Here is a 27,595-nt window from a genome sequence, read left to right on the forward strand (position 1 = left end):
TGTTTCAGGGGGAGGGAGAAGTTTTAGATCTGACCAAAGTAATTAAATCCTCAGCCAGCCTCACTAGGTCTTGTTGGCAGGTCTTGTAGTGCGAGCTGGTAGGCCATGGGTGTAGCTTTTTTGTGAACGGTCTTAGGTTTTGGCCTACGGCTGACCTCCGCACTAGTTCCTGGATGGACAAAAGATTCTTGGGAGAGGTAGGCTGAGGTGATCTCTTAACGAAGTGAAAAGCAGTCATCAGTTTTAGAGCAATTCTCGGAACCTGGAGCCTGTATAGCGGACCCAGCCCTAACCAACGAGCAAAGTCCTTCAGCTTGTAAAGAAGTAGAGGGGCCTGGAGGCATATCAGACTACAAACCAGTCTCGTTAGGGGTCTGTGTCACCACGTCAGTCACTGCCTGCACCTTCTTCACCAATTACAAGCCTAGGACGACTGGTATGGCTAATGAGCGTCATCGGAGGTCCTAAATAAGAAGCACTTTTCCTTTTTCACCTAGTGAAATCTAGATCTGACAGACAACATGGTACATGAATGCTCTGACGGACACACTAAACAGTTAGGAACATCATGTTCTGGGCCCAAACAAGTCGCACAAAAAGAATGAAAGTCCTGGTGTGGTATCTGTTTCCACAGCAGAGACGGTTATTAACTCTCTCTGACATTAGTCAAAAATCACATGAAAAGTTCTCCAGCGGGGTATTTGGCTTTAGACATCTTTCTGTGATGAACACTGAGCAACACACAGACTGGCACTCTATTTTGGGCTCTGATGGCAAAAACAAACTGACGTCATGGTGCCGGCAGACTTCTTTTATACCCAAATGTAGTGATGTCGGATAGGGCGTTTACTCACTTCAGGTGGGGGGGGGGGTATTCTCTGGTAGCTGGGCCAGCCAAGGGCTTCCATGGTGGGAAATCTCGCACGTCAGGAGTGCAAACGTGAAACATGAAGAACATTATAAATTTGGCAAGCGTTTAATGTTTACACATACATATTCAGAAATGGGGTACATTTAAAATTGCACATAAATGCACTTCAACTGATAATGCCAGCCATTAAAAGTTTCACAATATACCTCCCAACTGTCCAGAGTTTTATCTCTTTTTTCTTTTTTTTGGCTGTTCCTAATAACATTTTTGTTTTGCTGGCAAATCTCTGGTGGTTGAAGTCACTAAATGATAGCATACACATCAGAGTTTCAGAATTCATATACTTCAGAAAATGCATGCTAAAAAATCCTGTTATTCTAGCAATTTTCTAATTTTATAAGAATATTTTAAAATCTGTCCTTATTTTTGTGCCTTTGCTCTCCAGTGATTTTAAGCTTTGTCCAGATTTCTTGAGCAAACAGAATGATAGGTATGCATATCTATTTCTTAATTTTAAAGAAAGATGTGCTGTTTGTTACAACCACTGCTCAATCTCTCTCGCTCTTACTTCTGCTTTCATGCACACACTCGCACAATTAGACACACACACACACTTTTTTAAATATCTATTTGTTTCAGTTTTATACTTGCTAAACAGCAAAATCACTGACTAGCGTGTGTAAAACAAGAGTGATCATTAGTTTTCTTACAGTCTGAGCTCCACAGCAGCTTAATAGGCTGCTAAGCAGCAGACTCATTTTCCAGTGGGCATTACCTGTATAATAATACACTGATGGACAACGATCATTTTCTAATATGGCAATGTACAGGTCACCCATTCTCTAAAGTGGGATTAACAACCCACCCCTACCTTAAATTATCAAACCTTGCATGTCATGACTAAATTTCACGGCAACCCACACCCTGTAACATCTCTACGGTGAGCAATAAACACACACAAGGAATATATAGTCAGAATTCCAAGAGGTGTATATTCAGAGTGAAGCCTCTAACATACATGCACCATGTGGCACACTGCTTCCTACAGCTAGCTAGACAGATGCATTCACTATTATGCCTTGCACAATCCTGCCACAGGTTACTGATTAACTATGCAGTAGAATAAGCGAATCATAAAGTAAGGTTTACAGTTCTACAACAGTAAATGCAACTAGAAGGAAAAAATGTGATTCATTCAAATGCTACTTCTTTTTCTTTCGACTGTCACCACAGTGGATCATTTACTTCCATTTCTCCCTGTCCTCTGCATCTTGGCTCTGTCACACCAACCGCCTGCTTGTCTTCTCTCACCACATCCATAAACCTTATCTTAGGTCTTCCTCTTTTTCCTCTAACCTAGCAGCTCCATCCTTGGCTTCCTTCTCCCAATATACCCAGCATCCTTCCTCAGCACATGTCCAAGCCAACACAATCTTGCATCTCTGGCTTTATCTCCAAATCGTCCAACCCGAGCTGATCCCCTAACATACTCATTTCCAATCCTATCCATCCTCGTCACACCCAATATACATCTTAACAAAAGCTCTGCCACCTCCAGCTCTAACTCCTTTCTTTTAGTCAGTGCCACTGTCTCCAGCCCACATAACATAGCTGGTCTCGCTAATATCTTGTAGACCTTCCCTTTCACTCTTACTGGTACTAATCTGTCACAAATCACTCCTGACACTCTTATCTGCCCACTCCACCCTGCCTGCACTCTCTTCTTCACCTCTTTTCCACACTTACCATTACTCTGAACTGTTGATCCTAAGTAAATAAACTCATCCACCTTCGCCGACTCTACTCCCTGCAGCCTCATCATTCCTCTGTCCGCCCTCACACACACACACACACACACACACACACACACACACACACACACACACACACACACACACACACACACACACACACACACACACACACACACACACACACACAGTTTTAGTCCTGCTGACCTTCATTCCTTTCCTCTCTACAGCATATCTCCACCTTTCCAGGGTCTCCACTACATGTTCCCTATTCTCACTACAAATCACAATGTCATCCGCAAACATCATTGTCCACAGGGACTCCCGTCTGACCTTGTCTATCAACCTGTCCATCACCACTGCAAATAAGAAAGGGCTCAGAGCTCATTCTAGATGTAATCCCACCTTCACCTTGAATGCATCCATCTTTCCTACCTCAGACTTCACCACCGTCATACTGCCTTGTACATGTCCTGTACCACTCATATACTTCTCTGCCACTCCTAATTTCCTCATACAATACCACAACTCCTCTCTAAGCAACCTGTCATATGCTTTCTCCAAGTCCACAAAGACACAATGCAACGCCTATATTTCTCCATCAACACCCTCAGAACAAACATCATATCTGTAGTGCTCTGTCCAGGCATGAAACCATACTGCTGCTCACTAATCAACCCCTCCCTTCTTAACCTAGCTTCCACTACTCTTTCCCATAACTTCATGCTATGGCTGATCAGTTTCAACCCTCTAATTACTACAGCTCTGCACATCACCCTTATTCTTAAAAATCTATAGCAATACACTTATCCACTACTCGGGCATCCTTTCACTTTCCAAGATTCTGTTAAACAATCTAGTTAAAAACCCCACTGCCATCTCTCCTAAATACCTCCATGCTTCCACAGGTATGTCATCTGGACCAACAGCCTTTCCATTCTTCATAACTGTCCTTACTTCCTCCTTGCTTATCCACTGCCCTTCCTGATTCACTATCCCCACATCATCCAACCTTCTCTCCCTCTCTCATTCTATTCATTCATCAGCCCCTCAAAGTACTCCTTCTATCTACTCACACTCTCCTCGCTTTTGAGTACTCTTCCCTTGTTATCCTTTATGACCTTAACCTGCAGCACATCTTTCCCAGCTTGGTCCCTCTGTCTAGCCAATCGGTACGTGTCCTTTTCTCCCTCCTTAGTGTCCAACTTTTCATACAACTCACCATACACCTTATCCTTAGCATTTGCCATCTCTTTCTTCACCACACACCTCATCTCCTTATACTTCTGTCTACTTTCTTCATCTCTCTAACAATCCCATTTCTTCACCAATGTATTCCTCTGTATACTCTCCTGTACTTCCTCATTCCATCACCAGGTCTCATTGTCCTCATCCCTCTGTCCAGACGTCACACCAAGCACCTTTCTAGCAAGTCTCCCTTACCACTTCTGCTGTGGCTGCCCAGCTATGTGGTAGCTCTTCACTGCCACCCAGTGTTTGTCTTTACTTTTCCCAGAACTCCACCTTACAGTTATCTTTTTTCAACTTCCACCATTTGATCCTTGCCACCGCCCTCACTCCTCCTCTTCTTAATCGCCAATGTCATCCTGCAGACCATCCTATACTGCCTAACTACGCTTTCCCATCACCACTTTGCAGTCAGACTGGCCCTCCTGTATAGGATATAATCCAGCTGTATGCACCTTCCTCCAATCTTGTACGTTGCCCTATGCTCCTCCCTCTTCTTAAAATACATATTCACAACAGCTATGTCCATCCTTTTCACAAAAGTCACTACCATCTGACCACCTGCATTCCTCTCCTTCAATCAAATACAACTAATCAAGAAAAAAGATTCAACAAACGTGAATGGCTTGTGAGCATAAGCAAAAATATAAAACAATCCTGCATTTTAAGATGCTAAGTGGCAACACACCAGAATGCCCATAACAGTAAAGACTAACCTATATATTTTTTTCACATACACATGCACCTACTCACCCACCCACTCACCTGCCCTTGTCAGGATTTCCTGGACAAGGAAAATGATTTTTTGGAAAAAATGCAAATTATACACAACCATGAGCATCCTGTTCTTGCATATCTCCAATGAACGTAGTAATGAACAGACCATTTCTAAAATTGGAAATATTTCCAGAATATGCTAATCATTTAATATTTCAGGAAATGACACAAGGTATTCACAGTAACAGACGCACCAAAGCAAAGAGGACAACAATGAAATCAGACATGCTGTGGTTATTCTTTGGATTCATGATTCTATTCCCTTCTACATCTAAAGCAAGTTAGAAAGACTGAAACAGTTATATTACAGACAAGATACCATTAGTAACAGATCAATGCACGTAATGGTGCGTTACTGAATACCCTCTTTGGATAATTTAATCCAGTATTTTTGGAGAGTCAGTTAGAAAAGTACTTACGATGTAGTAATAGTATACTCATACTCAAATCATTTTAATTACCCAGGAATTTTATGGAATGATCTTCTAGCAAAATCTTTAGTTGAAAATTGGAAGAGAATTTACTGACATGACATTTGTCAACAAAAGACAGTTACAGAAGGGACAGGATGTTCAAATATATCGGATCTAGTTTTAACTACAATACCTGAAAATGTAAAAAAGTTCAGTGTAGGTGATCTCATATATCCCTTGGTAACAGACAGAATATAAGATATGAACTAGTCATCTTATCTTGCCTTAGACTCCTCAGTCTACTGCAATAAGAATTTTGAAGTTATTTTGTCCACTACAACATTTGCTACTGCATATGAAATTAAGGAAGGAGTCCACTATCCTATGTGGGAGAGTAGAGGATTGACAAATTTACTCAAGAACAGAAAGTATAACCTTTATAAGGAATATCCCACCAGTATGAATAAAATAATTCTTAATAGCCTCTGTAAGACACTTAAAAATAAAATCAGACAAGCTAAAATTAATTTTGAAACTTGTTTGCTAAATAATCCCACATGTAAAAAAAAACTTCACATAAATGTTTATTCATTTAATAATGATATACTGTTTCCCTGGATACAAAAGTACAGTTTTGTACCTACCATAAATGTAGATGTTCGACTGCTAATACAGCTGCAGTAATCACAGATGGGTTTTCAGCCGTCAGGCGGTCCCTCGGTCGGCCGAATTCCAAAGTCTTGGTCCGGCGTCGGTTGTCGTCGCTTACTCTTCTGACGTCAGTAAGGCCAGAGTATATAAGACACAGCCGACGCCATGTTCTTCAGTCTTTCTTGCCCCAGATGTCAGGTGCCCCCAAAAAGAAGGCAATACATAAATAAGGCTTATCTACATGTGCAAGCAATGCAATGTAATGCAAAATCAGTGTAAGCAAACAAATAAAACATAGCAGGATAACCCAGTCAGGTGGTATGAAGAGGTTGTTAGGCCCCATGCCTTTACCAAGTGGGGAAGGAGGGAGGGCTGTACTGCAGCTGTATTAGCACTCGAACATCTACATTTATGGTAGGTACAAAACTGTACTATGTTCATCGTGCATACAGCTGCAGTAATCACAGATGGGTAGAGTCCCAAAGCTATGCATAGGGTGGTAGGTACTATGAGGAACTGGGTTGAGCCAGAATGCCCTGCAAAACAGCAGTGGCAAAGCCTGCTCTTGTTCTGGAATATAAGGGTAGGTGGTAGTGTTTTGTGAAGGTATGTACAGAACTCCAAGTGGCTGCCTCCAAAATATCCTTAGTAGGAATGCCTCTGAGGAAGGCTGTAGAGGTGGCCGTGGCCCTGGTGGAGTGAGATCTGATACCAGTAGGGACAGATTTCCCATGATAGGAATAACAAAATCGTATGCAGTGGCCAATCCACTTGGAAATGGTCTGTTTGGTAACTGGTTTCCCTTGAGCCCCTACGGCATAGGACACAAAAAGTTGTTCTGATTTCCTGAAGGACTTTGTTCTGTCCAAATAATAACGTAGCTGCCTATGGATGTCTAAAGTGTGAAGCAGCCTCTCCCCTTTGTTTTGAGGGTTAGGATAAAAGGTAGGTAGGTGTATGGCTTGATTTAAGGCTACCCTGGATACCACTTTTGGCATAAAAGATGGGTTGGTACGAAGGGAAACCCTGTCCTGATGGAAGATGAGGAAGGGCTGCACCGCCATGAGGGCCTGGAGTTCAGAAACCCTACGAGGTGAAGTGATGGCCAGAAGGAAAAACTGTTTTCCTGGACAAATGTTGCAGATCTGTTGAGGCAGCAGGTTCAAAGAGAGGCAATGTTAATTTTTCTAGTATGTAATTAAGGTCCCAGGCTGGTATTGGTTGCTTCCTTGGAGGTCTTATATTCTTAGCCCCTCTGAGGAACTGTCGTAAGAGTGGGTGAGAGAATAAAGGAGGATCTGTGTTGAATTCTGCAGAAATGGCTGAGGCATGTATTTTTATGGAAGAAAATGAAAGTCCACTGTTCAGCAGTTCAGCTAGGTACTGTAAAACCTGAGGCAAGTTCAATTTTCTAGGGTCCTGGCCTCTTTTCTCATTCCAACAGCAAAACCGCTTCCATTTTGCTGAGTAAGCTTTTCTAGTAGATGGTCTTCTGGCCTCCAAAATGACATCCTGCACCTCCTTGGAGAGTAGGGACTGTTGTGGTGTCAAGGAATTTTCCATGCAGCGAGGTTGAGTGTTTTCAGCTGACTGTGAAGCGTTTTGTAGCTGTTCTGAGTCAGTAGGAGAGGCATTAGAGGCAGGGACCAGGGAGGAGTATGTGTTAGGCTCCTCGGGAGTGGATACCAGTGTTGCCTTGGCCAATCTGGAGCAATCAGTATCATCCTCGGTTTGTCTGTTCTTGCTTTCAAAAGCACCTTGGGCAGAAGGGGCAGAGGTGGGAATGCATAAACTGTCCATGCTGTCCAACTGAATGAAAGGGCGTCCACTTTCCAGGCCTTTGGATGAAAGGTCCTTGAACAAAACTTTTTCAGTTGATGGTTCCTGTGGGAGGCAAAAAGATATATGTCTGGCCTCCCCCACGCTTGGATTATCTCTGTAAACACCTGAGGATGTAACTTCCATTCGTGTGGATCTGTCATATTTCTGCTTAGAGTGTCTGCCAGTGTGTTTTCCAGTCCTGGCAAGTACTGTGCTTGAAGTTCGATTTGTCTTTCCAAAGCCAACTTCCAAAGAGTCATGGCTAGTCTGCACAAGGGGTATGAATGTGTTCCTCCTTGTTTATGTACCACATTACTGTGGTGTTGTCTGTTCTTATCAGTAATTGTCCTGGATGCAGGAAGTCCTTGAAAGCTGTAATTGCATTTATTACTGCTAGCATTTCTTTTTGATTGATGTGAAGGTGCTTTTCCTTTTAGGACCATCTGACCTGAATGCACCTGTCCTTCATGTGCGCCCCCCAGGCGTAATCTGAGGCGTCTGTGGTTATGACTTGTTTTGCTTGAGGCTTGCAGAATGGAAGGCCTGTGTTTACTTGACATGCTTGGGCCCACCATAGAAATTCCTTTTGCAAACATGGAATTATTGGTATAATTGCTTCCAAACTGTGACTGTGTTGAGACCATAGATTTTTTTAGGTACCATTGAAGTTTCCTCATATGCAGCTTTGCACATGGGATTAGAAGAATGCAAGATGCCATGAATCCCAGAGCCTGCAGGATTTTCCTTGCAGTAAGCCTGGTACTTTTTGCTAGTGTTTTGAAGTACTGAGATAGTTGCCCTTGTTTTTCTGGCGTAAGATATGCCATCTGGGTGTTTGTGTCCAAGTTGGCACCCAGGAAGGTTATTTTGTGAGATGGTGTTAGTCTTGATTTCTCCTTGTTGATGGTATATCCCAGAGAAAGCAGTAACCGTGTCACATATGCCAGATGTTCCAGTAGTATGCGTTTGCTGTCCGCTTGGATCAGGCAGTCGTCCAGATAAGGGTAAATTTGTATCCCTTGAAGTCTGCAGTAGGCAATCACTGATGCCAGGCACTTTGTGAATACTCTGGGCGCAGTAGATAAGCCAAAGGGCAATGCAGAGAATTGATAGTGGATTGAACCTGCAAGAAATCTGAGGTATCTTCTGCAGCTTTGTCTGATTGGGACATGCAGGTATGCCTCCTTGAGGTCCAATGTTACCAGCCAAAACTCCTTGCCCAGCATGGGAAGAAGTTGCTGTAATGTGAGCATCTTGAATTTTGGCACGAGTAGGAATGTGTTTAGGATGGATAAGTCCAAAATGGGTCTCCAGTCGGTTCCTTTTCTTGGTACCAGAAAAAGTCTTGAATAAAAACCTTGACCTTGTTGGTGTGTAGGTACCTTTTATATAGCTCTCATGTTTAGGAGCTTTGAAATTTGCAGTTGTGCCTCTGCCCTTTGATTTTGTGGCAGGTTTGGCATGCCTCTCATTTTTGGAAGTGTGTGAAATTGAAATTTGTAGCCTCTGTTTATAATGTCTAGCCTCTGTTTATAATGTCCAGTATCCATTTGTCTGTTGTGACAATATGCCAATTGCTTGAAAATAATGCTAGTTTCCCTCCCAAAGGTGCTGTCAGCTGAGACTTGCTTGGCATGGAAATGAGGGAGTCATTGGGTTTGCTTCCTGTATTGTTGTACACTGTCTTCACCACCTCTTGGTGCTGGAGATTGCCATTGTCTGCCTCTATATGATCCTTGTGATTGCCCTCTGCCCCTTGTGAGTCTGTATCTACCTCTTTGGGGCGTGTCAGTGGCTGGAAAGGACCAGTTTTTTGAAGGCCAATTTCTGCTAAAACTTGGTGGTTGGACCTGTAAGAAAGCCTTGACAGTTTGCATAGATTTGGCTTTTTCTTCCATTTTCCGTAGTATGTCCTCAGCATTAGTACCAAATAGTACATCCTTTTGTAAAGGAGCATCAATAAGTTTAGCTTTCACATGATCAGGTAAATTTTGTTCCCTAAGCCAGGCATGTCTGCGAATGACTGATCCTGTAGCAGCCGCTCTACTGGAAGCCTCTAGGGCATCATAACCACATTGTAAGGTGTGTTTACCCACTTGCTCCGCACTATGCATCATATCCTGTAACTCTCTTAAATCTGGTTGTTCAGGTTGAGACATTTTGTTCCTTAATTGAGATAACAGGTACTGTTGATATTTAATCATATGAAACTGACAGTTTAAGGCCCTCATGGCTAGGGTGGCCGAGGTATATACCTTTTTACCCCACCCTTCTAGAGATCTGGATTCCCTTTCTGCAGGGAGTGGATTCTTGGCAGTGGAGGCCTTTAATCCCTTGGGGCCTTGTGAAATGGTTTCAGGGTCAGCATTATGGCCTTTGTAGAGAAATTGGTGAGAGCTGGGTACTCTGTAATACCCATCAGGTTTTACTGGTGCAGGAGGCAGAGAATCAGGGTTAAGGCAAGCCTCTGAATAGACATCATCCAGTACATCCAAAACAGGGGGTATAGCCAGAGGTCTGTGCTGAGGTAACCAAAGAAATTCCCTAAGTCTTTTCTTGGAATCTGAAAAGTCTTGGCCTTCCCAATGGAAGTGTTCCCTCAAAGTGAGCAAGGTTTCCCCAAAAGAAAAATCCTCAGGAGGGGATACAGAAGGAATGGACTGTTCTGCATCAGAATCCTCAAAAGGGGAGTAAGAGTGGTTCCTCTGCATCAGAATGTTCTGATAAAATGGATCCCTGATCAGAAGAGGGAGATTCTTCCTCCACTCTGGGTCTCTTGTCAGGAGAGGGCTGAGAACCACTGATAAGAGTAATTAAATCTTCAGCCATTTTAAGCATCTGTTTCTTAGGCATGGGTCCAGGAGAAGGGCCCTGTGCAACAGGCCTCGTGGGATGCCTGGCTGCTTTGGATTTAGTAAAAGCCTTTATTGAAAAAGAAGATGAGGGCCTAAATACACCATGGGTGGAGGTGGACCTGTCCACATTAGTAGGCTCGACATTAGCAGGGGCTTCGGTTGTAGTCTGGGAAAGGGCCAAGGACCCAGCGGTCTCAGGTACAGAGAACACCGCCAAAGGAGTGTCGTCGGTAGTCAGGGACTGCAAAGGCGTCTCGCTGAGAACCGGACCACGTGTAGCCTGTTTTGGCGTGGTGTCGGCGGGGACCGCGGGTCTCGCGTGTCGGTCCTTTTCCTTGCGTTTTTTGGACAAAACGGTAGTCGGAGTGTCCGACGACATCTTATAATCAAAAGCTTTACCAAAGTAGTGTTGGGCGAACTCCGCCCGACGCTTGATAGTGAGTTTATTGAAGGTAGCGCAAAAGCGACAGCCCAAGACGTGGTGGTCTGGGCCCAAACAAGGTATGCAACGGGAATGGAAATCCTTATGCGGTATTTGCTTCCCACAAGAAATACAATTATTAACTTTTTCTGACATCGGTCTGAAGCAAGAAAAGTTTCCCCAACGGGGTACTTAGCTTTAAAGAAGACTTCGGTTCCAATTTTTCGTAATTCAGGAGCTGGCCGACCGGCACTTGCGAACTGCTTCTGCTTCGGGCACCGCGCGGCAAAAAAGACTGAAGAACATGGCGTCGGCTGTGTCTTATATACTCTGGCCTTACTGACGTCAGAAGAGTAAGCGACGACAACCGACGCCGGACCAAGACTTTGGAATTCGGCCGACCGAGGGACCGCCTGACGGCTGAAAACCCATCTGTGATTACTGCAGCTGTATGCACGATGAACATCTGAAGATATACTAACATCAGATCTACAAACCATAGCGAATGCAGTTAACTTTTTTGTCAGTATTTTTACTAACACTTCTTAAGTCTAAAACTCCCATTTCAGTGTATAGACAATGTCCCAATTTTACTATAAACATGGTCAAAGATGCATTAAATAAAATTAAGACTTCGACTAGTGCAGATATGATCCCAGGGTTATTACCCCAATAGTGCATAGCACATTTAACAGGCTTCCAGAAAATGGTACTGTTCCTAAATCATGGAAACGTTCACGTTACTCCAATATAAAAAAAAAAGAAAAGAAAGAAGTTAAAAATTATAAGCCTAACAGCTTGACGTCTACAGCTGGAAAATGTTTGAAAGATGTGTGGCTGACAATGAACAAAACCAATGCTAGTTGTGTGATAACTGGCATTACAAAACGTGGTTTTCTAAAAGGGATATTTAAAAGGTTTTTATAAACAAACTATAGCAGCCTAAGATTTAGGACTTGTGTCCAGTGTAATTACTTAGACTTAATCAAAGCCTTCGATACTTTACCATTCTCGTCCATTATAAAAATCTAATCACACTGAACACTGTTCATCAGATGGATAACTGGGCAGGAAGCAGTATGTTAAACATTGAAATACATTAGCTGATTATCTGCCTGTATCACAGCAGGAGTTCCACAGGGATCAGTGTTGGGATCTATACTACTTAATTCAGTCTTTTCAACCATGCCAAGAGAAATCTGTGGATCAATAAGTAAGCAGGTGACTAAGTTGGGATTTGTTAAATAAAAACAATAAAGATTCTGAAGAATTATCATGTATTGAGTTAAAAAAAAGAGAGAGACAGACAGAAATCCAGTTTACTTAAGCAGAACTTAATGCAGTTCACCAACAAAAAGATTTGGATATCACTACTACTACTGATTTTTCATTTAGAAGTTGTATGTATTTTTGACTACTGCTTACAAGACTTGTAGAAGACCTGTCATAAAACATAACTGCATGTTTTGCATCTACACTAAGAGTCTGGCAAAAACTCTTTAAAATTGTTCAACATAAAATCTTTAAGTTATAGACACACAAGAAGAAACTATTTTAGTGTATAAAACCTTTCATAATGATATAATGAAAACCTCATTTAACACAGAGATGTACAAAAAAGATAAAACAATCAAGCACAATAATATGAAATATAAGACTTTTTATGTAAAACCAGAATAAGATACTTAATTTACAGCAAACTACACAGCAATTTTATAGAACAACCACCCTACTGAAATTTGTCAGTTAACTACTTTAGACAGCCACAGAAAAATATTGATGCTTGGTCAGGAGATTTTAAATTTGAATCATACATTACAGATTCAGTGTTCCTCGATGGTCAACTGGCCTGAACACTGCTAAAGTTCTTATGACCTTTTGTCATAAAAAGAAAAAAAAAATTACTTAAATGGGTCAAAGGTCATAATTGTATTTTTCTTCTATGTGCCCAGGTCATGACTGAAAAGGGGTCATTAGAACAGTTCACCCGCCTGGTTAATAAACATCAAAGTAAACAAAATAAAAATAAACAAAATCACAAATTCTATATAGCAGTAAACCTTAACCATGTTTAGGGGTTCAAGTCCTCAGACAGAAAAGTCAAACAAGTCTTTCATGCAATACCAAAGTACTCACATTTAACAATGTCAGTCACCTTTCCTCATACTGTATGTCACTTTCAATGGCATAGAAATGTTAAATGAAGCACTTGCAATCACAAAAAAGGGAACATTCATCTTCAGTAAATTTAAAACAGCCATTACAGTTTACCAAATTGAACACAAAAGTGCCATATAAAAAAATGCCTCTCAAGGAATGCAGACATGCACAGAAAGGGACAGAAGTCATTACCAAACAATAAAAGTGAGACATTGTCTTATGAAACCTACTTACTTGGCATATTTACACAGCAGGTTTCTAAAACCACAAAAAAACATATCATGAACCGTCAGATTACTCACCTGCATAAGTTCTGCCCTTACTGGCTGAATATGATCATACAGAAAGTCTGGCTGCAGATTATCCACACACAGTTCAAGCGTTCGCAAACCCTGGCTGACAAGGGTCTGAGAGCCATTCAGGGCAGAAACCAGGGGGTCCATCAACATGGGAAGGTAAGGCAGAAGGGAACTCAATCGAACAGGGACTGTAAGGCACAACTCTACAAAAAGATCTTTCATATGTTGTTTATGCAGGCCACTTTGCAGCATGTTCAAACCTAGGGAAGAAAAACAGAAAAATGAAGAAAGCCTCGCTCTTTCAAAAACATTACAAATTATTTACAATTTAAGCCACCATGAGAACTGAACTTATTGCATTTAGAGTCTATACAATTTTGCTTCTGAATCAGAGCACTACATTTAAAATCAGACTGTAAAATAAATGTAGCAAAATGGTGCTGTTTATACTAGATACAAAATAAACCATTGGCACATCTCCAGAAACATGCCCAAAAACAAAAAATAAGGAGAGAAACTACTAAAACCCTGCAGGCACTCTGATTTAGGCTTCAGTACTCAGTCAGTAACTCACCCCAAGGAAAAGTACTGTTTAAGAACTTAGCATTAAAGTAGATGCCCTACTGGTTACTGTTGCAGTATTCCTGACACATGGGTTGTCATCACTGACATTCGGACAGGGTACCTAAAGCTTTACCTTCCTAAGGTCATACATCCAAAGCATGACCTCGGGTCATAAGTGTAGTGGTATATAGCTGGACATCCAAACACGTACCTCAGACTCTCTCCAAGCCAGTGGCCTGTAGACTACTAAGAGAGGGAGGCTGGTCAGCTAGGAGGCTGTAGCTCGAAAAGGTAAATAAACAACCCTCTTTCCAGACAGCACAGAATAGCTTAAAGCAGAGTGGGAGAAAAAGGAAGTTGAAGTAGAGAGGTAACAATCTAGACAGGCCAGATCTTGCAAAAGCAGACCTGGAGAAAGCATCAGTTTTGTAGTGTTTGGTGAAGATGCACACAGAGGACCAATTAGCAGCTTCCAAGACAGACCAGGCGTCCACTTCTTTATGAAATGCCCCTGAGGAAGCCACTATCCTAGTAAAATGAGCTTTTGGGCAGGAAGATAAGGAAGCAAATGGATTTTGAGATCCAAGTTGCAACAGTTTGGAGACTGCCTGGCTCAGCTTAGGACTCAAATGATACAAACATCTAGTCAGTGTTTTGAAGAATTTAGTTTTGTCCCAGATAAAATATCACTTGTCTGTGAATATCCAGAGAATGTAGGACCCCCCCCCCCCATTTGGTGATCGGGAGAGAACATAGGTAGGTGACCAGCCTGATTGAGGGACAGTTCATTTACTACCTTAGGCATGAAGGATGGATTAGCAATGAGAGTCACCACCCTGTGGAAAATCAGAAATGGTGTAATGGCCATGACAGCTTGCAATTTCAAAACTCTCAGGGAAGAGGTAACAACCAACAGTAGAAAAGTTTTCCAAGTACAGAATTTTAAAGTGACAGAAGATGCTGGTTCAAAGGGAGGGAATATAAGCTTTGTCAGCATTAAACTGAGATCTCAAGGAGGACAGATGGGTTTCTTTGGTGGGATACGATACAGGATTCCCCTAAGGAAAAGCCTGACCTCTGCTCTGGCTATAAGTGGGGGGTTAAGAGGCAGGCAGGAATTGATGGCCGACAGGGGAGCTTTGACAGAAGAGCAAGTCAAGCTAGAATCAAGTAGTTCACAAAGACATTGTAGGATAGCAGAGACCTGTGATAAGAGTGGGTTCCGACTGTGTTTATGGCACCAATAAAAAAAAACGTTTCCATGTAGCTGCAAAATATTTTCTTGTAGTAGGTCTCCTGGCTTCCTGCAGGACTTCGATAACCTCCTTAAAGAATAACCACCTTTGAGGGATTAGAATTCTATCACCCACAGAGTCAGGCTGAGTGAAGAAAGGTTTGGGTAGAGAAGCAATTCTTGTTGAGTGATAACATCTAGTTGTAGAGGTATTTCTCTGTAGTTTGCCTTTATCAGGTGAAATAGCATGAGGAAAAGTACAGCTGTGTACACTTACCATAAATGTAGATGTTTGAGTTTATTCACTGTTGAAGTCATCACATTTGGGTTATCCCTGCCAGGGTAGCCCTAGGACGGCCGGAATACCAGAGACTTAGTATTTCTACATTGGTTGCTGTCGCTTGAGGACTGACGTCAGGTCGTCAGTGGTATAAAGGAAGGCATCAGACGCCATTACATCAGTTTTGCTTGCCCTAACCTGTGAGGAGCCCCCAAAGCAGGAGGCCAGTCTCCAATGGTAGAACCCTACCAGTGGAAAATATATACCAATATGTCCCTTGTAAGGAAAGAACAATAAGGAAAAAAAAAGGGAAGAAAGAGAGAAAGGGGGATGTAGGGAGGTAAACCAGGACTGCAACAGTGAATACACTCGAACATCTACATTTATGGTAAGTGTACACAACTGTACTATGTTCTTGTTTCACTGTTGCAGTCATCACATTTGGGTAGATTACCAAAGCTGAGGAAATGGGTGGAGGCAGTCCAGCAAGCTAGGGGGCTGGCTAGCATGCTCTGCAAGACTGCAGAGGCAAACCCTGCCCTGGATATGGAGAAGAGAGGCAGGTAAGTATGAACAGATGTCCAGGTGGCAGCCTCCAGGATGTCCCTGGTGGGGACTCCTCTAAAGAAAGCTGCAGAGGTGGAAGCTTCTCTGGTGGAATGTGTCCTGACCCCCTTGGGGGAGGCTTGCCATGCTGTTTGTAGCAGAAAGCAGTGTGCTATCCATTTGTAAATGTTTTGCTTGGAGATGGCTTTACTTTCTGCCCCTGAAGAAAAGCTAACCAGCAACTGGATCAGACTTTCTGAAGGGTTTAGTCCTGTCCAGATAGTATCTGAGCTGTCTGTGCGCAGAACCCTTTCCCCCTTGTTTTGGGGGTTAGGAAGGTGGGTAAATAGATGGATTGGTTGACAGCCACACTGGATACCACCTTGGGCATGAAGGATGGATTAGTTCTGAGGGATACCCTGTCTGCATGGAAGGTGATGAAAGGTTCCACAGCCATGAGTGCTTGCAGCTCAGAGACTCTTCTGGCTGAAGTGATAGCCAGGAGGAAGGTGGTCTTCCAGGAGAGAAATTTTAGCTCTGCAGAAGAAGCAGGTTCAAAAGGGGGCAGGGTGAGCTTTTCCAAGACAAAGTTAAGGTCCCAAGCTGGTATTGGTGCCCTTCTGGGGGGGGGGGGCTGAAGTTGCTAGCCCCTCTGAGGAAATGTTTAATCAGAGGGTGTGAAAAAAGAGGCTGCTCAGTGGGAGAAATGAGCAGAAATAGCAGAGGCATGCATTTTTATAGAGGAGAGAGACAGAGACCACTGTGTAGTACCTACTGGTCAGCCAAGTAATCCAGGATGAGAGGGATGGAGGGTTGTGACATATTGGCCCCCTTAGCCTGGATCCAGGTGCAGAACCTTTTCCATTTATCTGCACAAGACTTTCTGGTACTAGGGCGTCTGATCTCCCGGATAACATCCAGGACCGGTTTACTGAGGATGGCAAATTGGTTGGGGGTTAGGGTATAAGCCAAGCTGCCAAATTGAGTGTCTGCAATTGGGGGTGCATGAATTCCCCTTCCCTCTGGGTTAAGAAGTTTGGAATCTGAGGAAGATCCCCTGGAGGCAGCGGGGACAGGCTGCGCAGCAAGGGGTACCAGTGCTGTCTGGGCCAGTCAGGAGCTATGAGAATGGTCCTTGGTTTTTCCTCCCTTATTTTGAGCAGTACTCTGAGAATGAGAGGTAGGGGAGGAAAGGCATAGACAGAGGTTTACCCAGGGGAAGGACAGGACATCCAATTTCCAAGCCATGCAGTGATGCTGCCTGGTGCAGAATTTGCTTAGCTGATGGTTGGCGTGGGAGGCAAAGATGTCGACCCCCTGGGTTCCCCATTTCTGAGTTATTAGGAAGAAGGTGTTTCTGTTAAACTGCCACTCATGGGGGTTTCAAGAGTTTTCCGCTTAATTGGTCTGCCAGGGAGTTGAGAGCCTGGCAGGTATTGTGCTAACAGGTGTATTTGCATGGAAGAGGCTGTGAACCAAAGGGTCATGGCCAGTCTGCACAGTGGGTAGGAGTGAGTCCCTCCCTACTTGTTAATGCACTAAATCACAGTGGTGTTGTCTGTTTTGATCAGGAGAACCCCTGGAGAGAGAAGGGGTTTGAAAGATATCAAGGCCTTCTGCACAGCCATCACCTCTTTTTGACTGATGTGCAGGGGGAGTTGCTGGAGGTTCCATTGGCCCTGTATGCACCTGACGTCCAGGTGTGCACCCCATGGGTAGTCTGATGCATCTGTGGTGAGGGTCTGGGCAGCAGGGTGTGAGGAGAAGGGCAGTCCCTTGCTGTGGGAGCAGAGTGTTGCCCACCAAAGAAATTCCTTCCTCAGGTAAGGAATAATAGGCAGAAGAGTTTTCAGATCTTGAGTGTTGACACCAAAGGCTCTTTAGGTACCATTGAAGTTTCCTCATATGCAGTCTGGCATATGGAATGAGGAGTATGCAAGAGGCCATGAACCCCAGGGCTTGCAGGATTTTCCTTGCAGAAAGCTGGGACCTGGTGGCCAGTTAAGAGAAGTAAGCTGATAGGAAAATTTGTTTCTCTGGTGTAAGGCACGCCATCTGGGATGCTGTGTCCAGACTTGCTCCCAGGAAGATCATCCTTTTGGTGGGTACCTGTATGGATTCCTTTTCATTGATTGTGTACCCTAGGGAGGTTAGTAGGTCCTTTACAAAGGCCAGGTCTTTGAACAGCTTTTCCTGGCTGTCTGCCTGAATAAGGCAGTCATCTAAGTAGGGGTAAATTTGAATATTTCTTTGTCTACAAAAGGCAATGGCCAGAGCCAGGCATTTTGAAAAAAATTCTGATAAGTAGATAAGCCAAAGGGAAGCGCAGAGAACTGAAAGTGTTGAGATCCTGCCCTGAAGCAGAGACATTTTCTGCAAGACTCCCTGAGAGGAATGTGGAGGTAGGCCTCTTTTAGGTCCAGGGTGGCTAGCCAAGCGTCCTTGGAGATCATGGCTAGCAGCTGCTGGAGGGTGAGCATTTTGAATTTTGGGATCACCAGGAAGGGGTTTAGAATGGATAGATCGAGGATGGGGCACCAGGTGCCCTCTTTTCTGGACACCAGAAAAAGTCTGGAGTAGAAGCCTTGGCCTATCTGCTCTGCAGGAACGTGCTCTACTGCCCCCAAGGAGAGCAGAATGGATTTGTTTTTGAGCCTCTGCCCACTGATTTGGTGGGAGATCTGGGAACCCTTTTAGGGTTGGAAGGGTGTGGAAGGAGAATTTGCACCCCTGACAGCCAATGTTCAGAACCCACTGGTCCTTGGTAATGGTGGCCCAGGTGCTTGAGTGAAAGGAGAGTTTTCCTCCTAGGGGTATGTGAAGGTGGGCAGAGGCAAGGTCGGGAGGGGGCAAGTCATTGTGAGCTCTTACCATAAGGGGGTGGCTTAGACCTCCCTGGTTTTGAAGTGGAGGTAGTCCACTGCTTAAATTTCTGCAACCCCTGGGGCTGCTGTCTGGGGGGGGGGGGGTCTGTTTGCACGGGGACTAGGCTGGACCAGTGCTTGGAGGGAAAATGCCTGCTGAACCCACTAGGCTGGACCTGTAAGAAATCTAACAGTCTGCATATATTTTGCTTTTTCTTCCATCTTTTTGAAGACCACTTCTGCTTTAGTGCCAAATAAGTTATCTTTGTGCAAGGGTGCATCCAACGATTTTGATTTGACATGGTCTGGCAGGGGTTGTTCCTTAAGCCATGCATGTCTTCTAATGACAGATCCAGTGACTGCTACCCTGCACGAAGCTTCGAGGGCATCAAAACCACAGTGCTAAATGTGTTTAGTTACTTGACCAGCAGAATGCATTAAGGAGTTCCATGGTATTTTGCTGAAAGTTAAGCATATGAAACTGACAATTTAGTGCCTTGACAGTAAGAGTAGCTGAGGTTTACACTTTTTTACCCCATCTGTCCAGTGCTCGGGAATCCCTGTCTGAGGGGGTGGGATTCTTAGCTGAGGTTGCTTTAATCCCTTTAGACCCTTGAGTAATGACCTCAGCGCCAGCTGTTGGATTTTTAAAAAAGATATTTGTGAGAGTCAGGGACTCTGTAGTACCTGTCTGGTTTTCTGGAAGCAGGAGGGAGGGCATCTGGAGTCAAGCTGGATTCAAGGAAGACATCATCCACCACATCTAGGAGTGGGGGGCTGGCTAAGTGTCTGTGTGGTGGAAGGTCCAGGAACTCCCTGAGTCTCTTTTTAGACTGTGGGTAGTCTTGACTCTCCCACTGGAAATGCTCCCTTAAGGTATGCAGGGTTTCCCCAAAGGTAAAATCGTCTGAGGGAGAGGCTGAAAGAATGGATTCCTCTGCATCAGAATCCTCATATGTGGAGAGGGGCTGCATGTCTTCATAGTCAGATGCATTGGATTCATCTGACTCTTGTTCAGACAGAACTACTAGAGACAGATCTCTTTTCCTTTTTGAGGGAGTGGCTTGGTTTCCCCTAATCAGCATGATAAGGGCTTCTGCCATTTTAAGCATTTGAGATTGAGGCAAGGGAGCAGGCGCCTGAGAATGGGTAGTCGGTTTCTTGGGTGTGGTTCGACCCCTGGCCCTAAGGAACTCTGTTTTCGAAAGAACGGTAGCCGTGAAAGAAAGCATCAGTTTATGTCGGGATTCGGTGTTGTGAAGGACTTCCTCGGAAGCCGGTGCCTGCACAGCGGCTCCGGACCCATCCAAGGTAGACATGACCACAGGATCCTTAGACGAAGAAGAGTCCTGCGGCATACTGGACTCTGAAAGGGTCTCAGTAGCGGCCTGCGAATTAACTCTAGTGGGCATCAGGGGCTGCGAAAGTGCCTCATTGAGTTTCGGAGGACTGACTACCAGCTTAAAGGCAGCGTCATCGGAAGGTTTGGTCCTGTGCGGTCTCTGTCTTTATCTTCTAGTTTTTTCAGAAGATCTGCTGTTGGATGGTTTACCGAAGCCACATCGGAATTTGAGGACTGTAAACAGAAATATCTGGCTACAATAAGGGTCCGACTATGAACAGTTCTGGCTTAAACAAAGCATAGAAGCGAAAACGAGGGACGTCATGGTCTGGGCCTAGACAAGTGACGCAGTAAGTGGAAGTCCTGGTGTGGTATTTGCTTTCCACAGGCGAACACAATTATTAACTTTTTCTGACATCAGTTAGTGCAAGAAAAAAGGATCCCCAACGGGGTACTTAGCTTTCGAAGACTTCAACTTCAATTCGGAAACGAAATTCAGGTAACAGTCGACCAGCACTCGTGCGAACTGCTTCTGATTCGGGCTCCACGGCAAGAAAGACTGATGTAATGGTGTCGGATGCCTTCCTTTACACCACTGACGACCTGACGTCAGTCCTCAAGTGACAGCAACCAATGCGGAAATACTAAGTCTCTGGTATTCAGGCCGGCCGAGGGCTACCCTGGCAGGGATAATCCAAATGTGATGACTGCAACAGTGAAACACGAAGAACATCCAATGTTGTCTCAACCAGAAGGGGGCCAGTAAAAGGAGCATTTTTGTTTCCTTGTGTGCCTTTGCCAGAATTTTTGGAATTAAACATGGTGGAGGGAAGCCACAGAGGAACTGCCCTGTCCACTGGAAGGCTGAAGGACAAACTTCCCTGCTGCAGAAGTCTGGGAGCTGATGCATGCTTGGTGATGCAGTATTGCAAGGAGGTCTGTCTGTGGTGAGCCCCACTGATGAGGGTCTGGAAGACCTGTTAGTTCAGGGTACATTCAAGAAGGGTCCTCCAGGAGCTGTTCAGTGAGTCTGCCAGCACACTGTCCTGTGAGGGACTGTACGTGGCTGTTAGGATAATGTCCATCTGGGAGGCTAAGTTCCATGTCTCCTGTGCTAACCTGTACAACTTGTAAGACCTGGTGCCTCCCTGTTTACGTACCACCATAGGTGATAAAGGGTCTGTAGTGCTTGCAGAAGGGCCCTCATTTCCTTCAAACTGATGTGTTTCAATAGGAATGGTGGTTGCCATCTGCCCCTTAGCCATTGTGATACTGCCCATTCCTTACTCAAGGCATCTGTGTGAATTTCTTTTAGAGAAGGAGAGGGTGTAAAGGAAGTCATGGGTTGAGACTGATATGTTCCTTCCGCCAAAGTGGAAGGCAAGGGAGGACAGGGAGTGTTGGGACCACACAGATTATGTGAAGTCTGGCTAAGGGAGGCACTGGAATGGTGGCTGTCATGAAACCCAAAGTCCATTCAAATTCTCTGATTACTTCCGGACATGCACATTAGCTGATTCGTTGCTTCAAATGTTTGGCTTTGTTAAAATTCGTAGATCTGTATTTGCAAGGTTTTTGTCTCATCTCTTGAGTTTCGGTATTATGGTATTTTGATCGACTGAAGTATATCCCTCTCTATATATCCCTACACTTACAAGCCAAGGTCATGCATTGGATGTACAACTTCAAGATGGTAAACCGTTGATATCATGGCTGGACATCAGCGGTGACAACCCATATGTCAGGAATACTGCAACAATGATTTCAGTCAGGATATCTAAAATGTACTTTGTTACTGTATCTGCTATTCTGCAGATGGCCATTTTTCAATTGGTTTACAATTTTTTTTCCTTTCTTTCACTCAAGTGTATCATTTTTTTCCGAATGTTTCCACCCTTGAGGGTGCAAGCCCTACACAACTGCCTTACAAGACATCACATACCACATGAAGAGTGCAATATGCCCTTGAGCCTGCCAGTTCAGTCACATAAACTAAGTGAATACACTTACAGCAACTCAAGAAAAAAATGTTTGACACCTATGGAGTTTACAATGATGTATAAGCACACACCTACTCATACAGAGAAGGCCAATTGCACTTGCTGGATTATGGCAGCCATTCAAGCATGGTGGGAAGCCTGAAGGATATCAGTTACCCACTAGGGGTGTTCCCCTTTGAGATTGACTGATGCTAGAACTCTATACATGGATAAATCCTAAGCAGTAAAATACATCAATGGGAGCATCTGAAAAACAGGCAAGAGAAACAGCTTAAAAAGCTTAGTATTGAAGTACAAAGGTAGAAAAGGGGATCAACTCTTACAGTCAAGGACCAAGCTACACTGCTGAAGCTGTGAAGAGACGACAAAGTGACCACAGCACAAGTCTAGAATGAAGACATTCTTGAATCAAGCACTAGAAGAAGCAACACACCTAATGGAACAACTTTTGAAAGCTGCATTATTTTCACGTCGTGATTTACCATCTGATAGGAAGAGATAAGGTGGCTGGCAATCAATCTGGAGGGGGTTTGCAGAGCAGCTGCCAGACCTTCCAACTCAGACAGATTCTATCTTCCTAAGCACATGTATTACATTTAGGAAAGCGCTTGTTCTCCTCTGGTTTCTGGCCCAGAAGGAAAACAAGATAAATCAACCAGTTTAAAAACAATTCTGACATTACTTTTCAGAAAACAAAATATGTTTTGGTGCCTGTGGAACACCCAATATCACTGAAAGGCCAAATACAGTTCCTTAAGGATAAGGACCTGAACTCAGGACACCTGCTGACCAGAAGTGATGGCCACCACGGAAAGTGATTTTTCAGTGTCACTAAGCCAGCAGGTTCAAATGGATGACATTCAACTCAGTCAATCAAAGCCAAGGACAGTGGAGGAGGAGGGTTCTTAAAAGGCAGGAAGAGATGAACTCTTAACCAGTTAATGCCAGGCTACAGACCTGCTTTTCCACAAGTCTGTGAGCCTGCAGAGATAGTCAACACTTGGATGTAGACCACAGAATGATACTCAAAACATACAGGTGCTTAAAATAAAGATAAAGCACACTATCTTAATAATCGAATGAGAAAGACACAGAATACCTCTGTACCCAAATGAAAAACCTTTTCCACGTGACAGAATAGCCCTATCAAGTGGAAAGCTAGTTCTGAAACACCAGCGGATACGTACAGTGGGATCAGGGGGTGTACAGCCAAGACCAGGCCACAACACAGAGCCACAATTACTCTCAACCATGGGGAGGCTATGGCCTTTACTAGGAGGGCTTTTCTATCACTGGTCATTTGGAAGCCTGAAACCACACCCTTCCTAGTAATCAATAATAATTTCCTTCTATTCTTCTGCAACCAGGCAAATAATCATGCTGAGTGGTGGGAAAGCCCACAAGAATCTGTCTTGTCAAAGACTGGGCTATGCTTGCTGCTAGTTCACACCTGCATTCTGGTACTCAACTCAATAAAGGAATCACCATGCTCTCCAAAGTGACAAAGTATCATGTGTTCTTTCCTCATCAGTTAATCTATGGCATGATCCACCCTCTGCATGATACTCCACTTTAAGCACATACACTCTTCTGTGATAGAAAACACCATGTCACTTAACTATTAATGCCTAACCCCTAAGCCTACCAGTTAGTCCTCAACTACTGCCAAACACACTTCCAACAAATCAGGAAACAATGATTACTCTACACCTTTACTACAAACAAAAATATACAAGAAAACCCTTGCCTGACTTGCAGGGAACTCTATCAGCTGAAGCAAGATGAGACTGACTGCCCAGCTAGAGAAGAATGGCAGGAATGAAGCTAGATACCCATCAAGTAGGGTCATATCAGAATAAAATGTTATGGTAAAAATGTATCCTGTTAAAACTAACAATGGGGCTCTCCCCATTGGGTTTTGCATTTTGGTAAGCAGGAAATCCTCTAAAATGGAAGCAGTGGAAGGACAGCCCAAGGACCAATGACCAAAAGGCCAAATCCCGAAGTACGGAAAGAAAGCCTCACTCCTGAAGCTACAGCGGAAAATATGCCTAGCAAAGGTGTGCACCAATTAACTCATGGCAGCTGTGGAGATATCTACAAAGGAAATACTCTTGAAGAAAGCACATTAAGCACCCATGCACCAGGGGACTGGCTTCTAATCTATGGTATTTAATCACCTGATGGTAAAAGATTATGGACTTGGCAATCCACTTGGAAAGGATTTGTTTAGCAAATGTGAGCCCCTCCCATCATGTAACAGAGGAGACTACCTGTTTGTTCTTGTCACTCATCCACCTGCTGCAGGGTAAAACCAAAGATAGCTGTGCACACCCAGAGTGTGGTAGGGCGCTCTCTACCTCGTTTCTAGGGAGAAAAATACACCAGATTAGGAGAAATTAAGAAACTACTTTTTAAAAGGACATATGACCTTCTCCTAATGTCAAACATCATTACTCCATAAATATAATGGTCTGCAACTTTGATGTCATATGAACACATGTAATGGTCACTGCAAAAGATATCTTCCAAGAAAAGAGCTTCAATGAGGGTGGGAGGTTGGTATAATTGTTAAGGTGTTTACCTTACAAACACAATGTACAGGCTTTGATTCTCACATAGGGTCACTTGCTAGGCTTAAAATGGCCCAGAAGGGCAGTTAGCCTAGTGCTAATCCAAGAACCAGCAGGTGGTAATGGGGAATGGCAAGCCTGTCATCTGTGAGGTTTGAATCTCATGGAGAGGATCAATTCATCCAAGGTGGAAGGACTTGTGTTACTCTTTCAAGGAAGAGCATTTAGTTCGTGCCCACCCACAAAATGTTATGATATGCAAACATACTGGCCTTAAATACAATAGCTATGAAATAACTAAGACCTAATTTTAATAGTGCACAAAGTGTCTCAGAAATAATCTACATGCTGCCCATCGGGAGTGATGAAGGATACAATTTGACTCAAAAGAAATGCTTCAAATTGAAGACATACATATGCCAAGTGGAAGGCCTTGAGGCTGCCTCAGTCAACCAAGTAAAGATCTAGCAACATAAGGGAGACTATTAAGGCAGCCAAGTCCTTTGGGTGCTGTCCCAAACTTGACAGACACCCCTGCCCAACATGGGAAAGAGTTTCCAAGTACATTTACGGGCCCGAGAACCTGAAACCACATCATTCTCTGCTACTCCTAGGTATCAAGATTTGTTTTGGTGTTTCTTCCCCTGACTTTGCAGTAGGGTGTACAATCACTGGATGTTGGGAAGACATACAGGTACTTTCCACAGGATGAGATGGAGAATGCATCCACCACTACCTACCCTTGTCAAAGTACAATAAGCAAACAGTGGAAGGACGACATTCTCCCAAGTGGCAAACAGTTAAATTCACAAAATGCTCTACTATAAGAAAATCTGATACATAACACGGACTCTGTACCAACTACCTTCACAAGACAACTGCAGAAATTGCTCTGAGTCTTCTATCTCACTTGCGTCCTCCTAGATGCAGGGGCGGCTCATGCTATTGGACTGCAGCCCTCCCACCTGTAAAATGGGTCCCACACCTATAAAATGCATAAAATAAAGTCCCCATTCTCCCCACCGTAGAACATTTAAAAATAGAAAAATATCTCGGACTCCGCGCATGCGTGCTTAGTTTCTGACTGCTGTGTTAGGCAGACCAGAACTCCAAGCACGCATGCTCAGGCATTCCTGAACTCCAGATTGCTCAGTTAGGCATTCCGGATAGAGAAGGCAGGAAACTCCGCCCTTCTAACCCAGAGATCTGTGCAGAGATGACCGCACAAACCAGAAGGTCACCGGACTGCATCACTCGCAGGCTGGACCAATAGCAGGAAGCTCCAGCCTCCACACATCTTGCGGGAGACCACAGCATGTGCAGGCCAGGATGGAGGACCGATCGGGCTGCTGCAGAGTACAGATGTGTGTGTGTGTGTGTGTGTGTGTGTGTGTGTGTGTGTGTGTGTGTACACCTTGGGCCCAAGTGACAAGAGCCTGAATTCCCTACCCACCACCATTTCTAAAACATTTGCAGATTTTTGCCTCATATTTGTTCTGTTCCTCATAAAATCTGTGGTTTCTGCATTTTTGTTACTTAACACAGACAATAGTGCAGTGGTAGCAGTGTTGCCTGACAGCTATGGGTTGTCTGGTTTGATTCTTGGCTGGGGTGCCTTCTGTGTGGAGCCTGCATGTCCTCCCTGTGTTTGTGTGGGTTTGCTCTGGTGTCCTCAGTGGATATTTGTCCCTATTTTCTGGACTGTATTCCCCCATTATTGGCTTTGTCCAGGTTTTTTGTGCCAAGGTTGAGAGCTATGGTGATAACTGAACTCACTGAATATGTTTGGGGGCTGTATTCCCCCATTATTGGCTTTGTTCAGGTGTTTTGTGCTAAAATGTTGACCGCTATGATGAGAACTGAATTCACTAAATGGTAGCCATTTAAGTTTGTCTTCCTTTCTTTCATACAAAATAGATGATTTGGCATAGTGTTATGTTGCTGTTTTGCAGAGGGCCCTGGGTTCAATACTTGGCAGTGAAATGCATGGTTGTAACACAGCATTTTATTCTAGCAACTTTCCAACATTATACAAGCAATCCCTGTTTTTTAAGCTTTTGCCCCCCCGCCCCCCCCCCCAATAAATTTTGGCTTTGTCCAGATTTCTTGTGCTGCAAAGTTCAGAGATACAGCTGAGTGTCGAGTAGATTTTACAAGGAGCTGAGAGCTACAGGGGAACAAAGGTTTAGTGCTGCTTATGCAGAGTCTACTTACATTGTAAATAGCACAAGTAGTGTACTTGCTTTTGATGCAGAAGGCTGTGGGCTCTACTCCCACAGTAGGTAGACCCATTGCTGATACTGTACTCTGTTGTAAAGGGGATGGATGCTGCAGTCCTCTTTGGCGAAGATACCTAGTAACTATAAACCTGTTATCAATTTGCCATCCATTCCCTATTGCGATATTACTAGCATTATAATTTTTTTAATGCAACATAAGCAATTTATTCCACAAGGGCAACAGGCACTATTTGTAGATGAAACAATGACATATAAAGTTGTTTGCTAGCAGAAACCTCTTCATTAGTTAACAGATTTTCTTTAATGTGGAATTATTTAGATGACTTTTACTTCTTCAGAGATCGTGTATATTTACTGGCACTGGTGGATGTTGAAGTTTGAGTACACTTTTATGATGGAAATGTTCTGAATTGGGCAGCTTTGTCATTAATGGTGCATGCATTTTGTTTCATTGCTTACTGGAAAGATGTTCAAAACAATACATTTAAAATGCCCTCTAACAACTGTACTGTATTGTACAAGGAATATAATTTAATACAGTCAGGAAGGTGAATCAAAGAGCATGTGTATGTTTCGTATTCAAGGGGCCTATGATTTGAAAACAGCCCAAAATTAATCTTTATCTGACACTGGCAAAATGTGGGTTTCAATGCTGTTTCAATGAATGTGAGTTTCAAGGGCAGAT

At 43.7% G+C, this 27,595-nt stretch overlaps 1 protein-coding gene across 1 annotated transcript in view; it reads right to left on the reverse strand.

Annotated features, from left to right (window-relative positions):
- The window catches only part of LOC122816707 (transformation/transcription domain associated protein), a gene marked incomplete in the record, with an annotated part of 2,794,447 nt that overhangs the window by 2,146,369 nt on the left and 620,483 nt on the right, over window positions 1–27,595 (reverse strand). The window contains 1 exon segment of the mRNA XM_044089697.1: window positions 13,271–13,527. Coding sequence (XP_043945632.1) covers window positions 13,271–13,527 — 257 coding nt within the window.

The sequence above is a fragment of the Protopterus annectens genome, chromosome 12.part0, assembly GCF_019279795.1.
Source record: "Protopterus annectens isolate FY-2018-M chromosome 12.part0, PAN1.0, whole genome shotgun sequence".
In the NCBI taxonomy this organism is placed as follows: Eukaryota; Metazoa; Chordata; order Ceratodontiformes; family Protopteridae; genus Protopterus; species Protopterus annectens.